A 5491-nucleotide genomic window follows, 5' to 3' on the forward strand; every position below is an offset into this window, starting at 1 on the left:
AGAAAGACAAGCACAGAAAGGACGGGATGTCAAAAAAGACAGGGGGTGCCATTAAAAGACAAAGACAAACAAAGAGATGAAAGAAAACAAAGAGAAAACAAGTGAAAAACAAAGAGAAAAACAGTAAGAAAAATAGAATGTTTCACAAAAACTAAGAAAGAATTTTTCAAATGAAAACACAAATGGGTGGAGCTAACACAAGTATAGAAAGCCAAGGGAGGTAAACAGAAAGACAAAGACAAGACACACTGGGTCGGCCTGAAGAAGGCAAAAACATGCCGAAACGTCGCGAACGGCCCAGTGATGCTAGAGTGCACTAAAACCCTAGATAAGGGCAATTCTTTGAACCAGGGCAGGGATACCACCACCCAGCCCCATCAATGGCCCGTGCACCTTAATAACAGGTCTATTAACACAATGACAGTGAAGTTGAATTCTATTCTATTCTATTAGACTGCTTGGCGACATGAGACTGTGATAAACAGGGTCTTTAATGCAGACCTTTCAGAGATTGTAACTCATGTTTCTGCTGCTAGATGATAACAACAGGAGATGACCTTCGGGTCATGAAAGCCAGACAGGAGTGTGGGTGTAGATTATATCGCGTATCTTGTCGGTGAAGCTTTAGATTTGCAGGAGGTTTCGCGCTGTGCACATCTCCTTTCCAGAGGGTTTTTTTGAATAAAGTGATTGAATATATTTTGAATACACTGAGTCAGCGTCTTCTCTGTCCAGCGTGAGGACTAAAAGAATCAGGTTGATAGAAGTATTTTGATTCTTTTAAGCTGTAATGTAAAAACCCTGTAAAACAAAAAGCAAAGAAAGGTGATATTGAGATAGATGATATTGATTCTGATGGTGTTGAACCTTGCGATCATCAGCAATGAGAATCAACAATTATGACAGGAATAGCTGTGGTTCTTGAGCTAGTGACAAACAAATTTACCTTCACAGCTGTGAAGGTCAGTATGAGGACTGATAGGAAGCTGAATGTTAAACTATCCCAAATGACACATTATTTTTTATTAAAATGAGAAATTTAGTAGAATCATCTATCATAAAGTATAAGTGACTGGCAGAAAAAGTGAATGACAAATATCTGCTTTGACATTGATTCGGCAGAGATTAGTAAGACTTCAGTGTCCTGACTTTATAAACTCCATATCGATTTATTAAATCATTTACAGTATTCCTGCAAACTGATGTTTGATCCTTTGGTGCTAGAGCTAAACCACATCCATGTATAAGAAACTATTAGAAAAGTATTTTTTTCTTCTTTCAAGAGTTAGACCAAATTAATTTTATGCTCACATTACTGGGATTTTAAATTTACAGACTGGAAAAATCAAAAGTTCTTTGTCCCCATTTATTCATCAAGAATTCTTCTTTTTAATAGTCATGGGAATCTAAATGCATAGTGATAAAAAAAATAATGCATGCAAAGATTTAAAAATCCCATGATCACAGTTAAAGTGGCACCTGAACAATTTGAACATGTTTGTCTAACTTAAATAAATGATAGTTATGGTATGAAATCAACACATAAAGCAGGGACCAGAAGAACAAACAGCACAGAGAAGTGCGCGGTCAGCTTCTCGAAGTCTTTGAAAGTCTTCAGCAGGAACATTATTCCCAAAGAAATGTCTGTCCAAACTCTTCCGTCATTTGACAACTGGGCCGTGATGTGGTAACTGTGAAGAGTTTATCATTCATGTAATTCTCTTTATCAAACTGACTACATCGATACACATTTGTACTGGAAGAGCAATAGTGTTTGCAAAAGATTCATATTTGTGGTAGGATTGGTTTGTGCACTTATTTGACTCATTATTATCTCTATTGGTCAAGTTAGTTGCAACAAATAACTCTGAAATTGAAACAGCTGGAATTGAACCACAGGATGAAAGACTAAGGTTACAGCTAATGATATTTCAAAGTTTACCTGTGGGAACCAACTGGGCAATACTAGTATAGTACAGCTCTGTTTTTAACTGTGATACAGGCACATCACCAGCGGAGGGTTAGGAATTGTTCATAAAAAGCCAATTCCTAAATTCCTAATGTCAGAAGTGGATGCTAACTTTACAGTGACTCTTTCCAAATGCTGTAAGGACAGCACGGATCAATAACTAATAATTCCTGTCTTATGCCTAATGACAAAAAAGAGAGACCAACCTAGCTAAATGTAAACTGTTTATATGTTAAAGGTTCTAATGATGGAATACTGCAGTATCGTTAAGTTCATCAAAAAAACACGGATCATTGTTTATTGAATCTGATAGTGTGAAAAAATAGCGCCCATCAATGCTTGTATATTTAATGTGTCAGTGTTCCTGTGCACTCAAAGTGCTCCATATAGACGCTGCAGCACTGATCCCAGCAAAAGTAAACAACACACCTTCAAAAAGTGCAGGCACAAACAGGCAGACGTCTGCTCACAGTACATCTGAATCTATGTTTGTTGATAAAAACATTATGATGAAGTCCAAAAAGCAGAAATCCAAAGAGTCACAGGAAACAAAAGGTGAGAGTTATCAGCTCCAGGGCTTAACATATGGAATGTCCTCAAGGAGAAACTTGTCCAAAATCACAGTGGAAAGATGACAAACATCTTATGTGATGTCCTTCTGTCTCGGTGGCCGGTGAATGTTTCTGACCACACACTTCACCATCCACTCAATGCCTTCATTCACGCCATCCCTGTACAGAACAAGCAGATTGTTTCATATTTCTTTTAACATCTACAGAGTGTGAAATTATTTAAGACTAACATTTCATTGAAAGCAATACAAAAACACATGAAACGTTAAAACTAAGGCATTTCCTAATATACGCTCATTTTGAATTTAGCAATGATCTGGCTAGAAAAAGGTGAGTCTTTGAAAAATGAAGATGGGCCAGTTCACCAGTCTGCAAGCAGACAACAGTAAACAACGAGGACTGAACTCAAAACGGTGCAAAATATTTCTTCACAGAAAGGACAAGGCTGAAAGCTAAACAGCTGGGATGTTACTTTAAAAACAGACAGAGTGGAAATCACTGCATCTGCTGAGAATTACTTGTGAAATCCACTGCATCCACTAATGTGACTTTAGACAAACAAAAACAAATGCTAATGTCTTCTCTGAGGCTCAAGCTCATTTAAGTTGGGTTGAGGAAAAGGAGGGCTGTGCAATCACATTCTGAAACATCCACCCTTGTTAAAAAAGGATGACCATCCATCTTACAGTTCGAAGAATCTGTGATGGTGCAGTTTTCTGCTATTGATCGTGGCACGAGGAACTTTGACCCCATTAATGCTGCTGGAAGTGCAAACCTGTCAACCATTTAAAACCTCTGGCACACTTTGAAAATGAAATGAAAACATTACAAAAAGGTCTTTTGACTATTTCCAATTAAATTTAGGATTTTAATATTTGGAAATCACCACATTGTGGTTGTTTTTGCATTTTAAGTGAAGGGACTGTAATTAAATGTGAGAAAATGTTTGATGCAATGTTATTATTTGAATTGTTGAAGGCAGTCCTTGTCTATTAACAGATGTGATCATAAACTTAAATTGATGCAAATTTGCATTCACTGTAATTGAATCAAATAAAAACACAATGCTACATTGCATCATGTGTGAGAGCAAGCTGTTGCAAACAAAGTCATCATTTAAAACTGTCGTAGTCTTACCCTGTGAGAGCAGTGCAAGGCTGGACTAAACAGTCTCTCTTGCCAATCTTTGGAGCACAGTCACTGAAGGTTGTTTTAATGTCGGGCACCGACAAACAGTTCTGAGAAAAAGAACATACACAAGACTGAAGGCAGTGACCAAGTTCAAGATTCTAGGTCATTATTGTCAACACACACACAGTGTACAGCGTCCCGAAATGCTGTTTCACCCCAACCACCTCAATGGTGTATTTATGAGAATATAAAAAATACATCTCCAAGAGATATAAAACTAGAAATTACAAATAAATAATAACTCGCTAAATTTGGGTAAAATTAAGAGATAAGAAGGTTCTATTACTAACTATATCTATGTCCAATACACAAAGATAGGACAGAGACAATACGAAGTGGATTGTGCAGTAGGTATTGAATACCAGTGCATGTGTAATGAATGAATGCTTGGTGTGAATGAAAAGTCCAGGTACCGGTACATCTTGCTTATTAGCCAGCACGAGGAGCGGAACGCCTTCCAGTGCCTCACTGCTGATCATTTTCTCTGGAAGAGAAGAGAGATCAATCACTGATTCAATAATACAGCACTCTGAGAAAGTACCTGCACCTTTTCTGATTCCTTAATTTCTCATCTCATATTCGTCACACATTTCAGATCTTCAAACTGATCGTAATATCAGACAGATTGTCCCTGCGTCTGTGTGGCTTCCTCCCACAGTCCAGAGACATTCACTTAGTGGAGTTAGGTTAACTGGTGAGTCTAAATTGTCCATAGGTGTAAATATGAGTGTGAACGGTTGTTTGTCTCTGCTGCTGGCACTCTGTCCATAGTGTTTCGCCCTATAGTAGCTTGGATAGGCTTGAAGTTCAGACTGCCCTTCTCTGTGCCAAGCTGGTCTGGACGAATTGAAGGCTCCATAACATGTTTTGTCTCCAAATAATTAAACAGTTTATCCTTTGCACAGAATGCTCTGATGGTATTTTGTGACAATGGTGGGGAAATAACCTAAAATGATTTTATGCTTGTTATTCTTCTTTGCCAAAAGACATGCAGACTGCTGTTGCACTCTGCTTTGTTGTTTACGCCCCTGCAAAGTACAATTAAGGCCTAACAAAGACAACCTGAGTGTGTGTGTGTGTAATAGATTACGTCAACTATTAAAATCGTGGACAACTAATTTAATAGTTGACGTGTCGTTTGAAGCTTTGAAAGATCACAAAAGACGCAGGAATAAGTAGCAGGATTTAAGAGTGTAATAACGGACTGAAACAGAAGATGGCAGCACTGCATGTACAAGGATGCCAGCTGCCGTTAAACCCCGAAGAAGAAGAAGAAGCAGCTCTGTCCCAGAATTCAAAGCGCCCAGCTCAGTTTCCAACAATGGCGGCAGCTAGTTAGTTTTAATATTACTCTTATTATTCTTTCTGGGTCACAAAATAAACATTTAACATATTTTCAGGCAAGAATGTAGCTGTGTAAGTCTCAAATATCTGCTCAGTTTATCAAGACACCGCATATTTTCAAAAGCGCTCCGACGTTTTCGCAGACGTCTGTTACCCACTAGCTCGTTAGCGAGCCGGGGGCTAGGCTAACTAGAGCCGTGAGAACACCGGACTCCCGGCAAATCGTTTTCAAACCCACCGCCGTCTTTCGCTACTCAGGTTAAACATGATATATAAGTCACTTAGATAACTTAAAAATGTTATTGTTTGTTATTGTTTTTCAGTATTTTATTTGTTCCTGAGTAAATCGGTTTGGCTGAGATTAAAGTTATAGTTTTTACTCAGCTGAATAAACGTCAAGCAGACAGCTGATTAT

At 38.2% G+C, this 5491-nt stretch overlaps 1 protein-coding gene across 1 annotated transcript; it reads right to left on the reverse strand.

Annotated features, from left to right (window-relative positions):
- Window positions 1-2235: 2235 nt before the first annotated feature.
- LOC102212997 (ADP-ribosylation factor-related protein 1-like) lies at window positions 2236-4824 on the reverse strand. Its single transcript, XM_005755687.2, has 3 exons — window positions 4146-4824; window positions 3679-3779; window positions 2236-2700 (listed from the first exon to the last, which is right to left on the reverse strand). The coding sequence occupies exons 1-3, from the start codon at window positions 4209-4211 to the stop codon at window positions 2613-2615; spliced, it is 255 nt and encodes an 84-aa protein (XP_005755744.2). The 5' UTR covers window positions 4212-4824; the 3' UTR covers window positions 2236-2612.
- Window positions 4825-5491: the final 667 nt, after the last annotated feature.

This window comes from Pundamilia nyererei, unplaced genomic scaffold (assembly GCF_000239375.1).
Source record: "Pundamilia nyererei isolate P.nyererei 1_Seehausen unplaced genomic scaffold, PunNye1.0 scaffold02516, whole genome shotgun sequence".
Taxonomy (NCBI): Eukaryota; Metazoa; Chordata; class Actinopteri; order Cichliformes; family Cichlidae; genus Pundamilia; species Pundamilia nyererei.

Excerpts from the sequence above, each read along its gene's own strand:
- LOC102212997 (XM_005755687.2), bottom strand. The coding sequence starts at position 4,211 with ATGATCAGCAGTGAGGCACTGGAAGGCGTTCCGCTCCTCGTGCTGGCT. Across the intron at positions 3,780-4,145 it reads CTAATAAGCAAGATGTACCG|AACTGTTTGTCGGTGCCCGA; the intron begins GTACCTGGACTT and ends TCTTTTTCTCAG. Across the intron at positions 2,701-3,678 it reads CCTTGCACTGCTCTCACAGG|GGATGGCGTGAATGAAGGCA; the intron begins GTAAGACTACGA and ends TGTTCTGTACAG.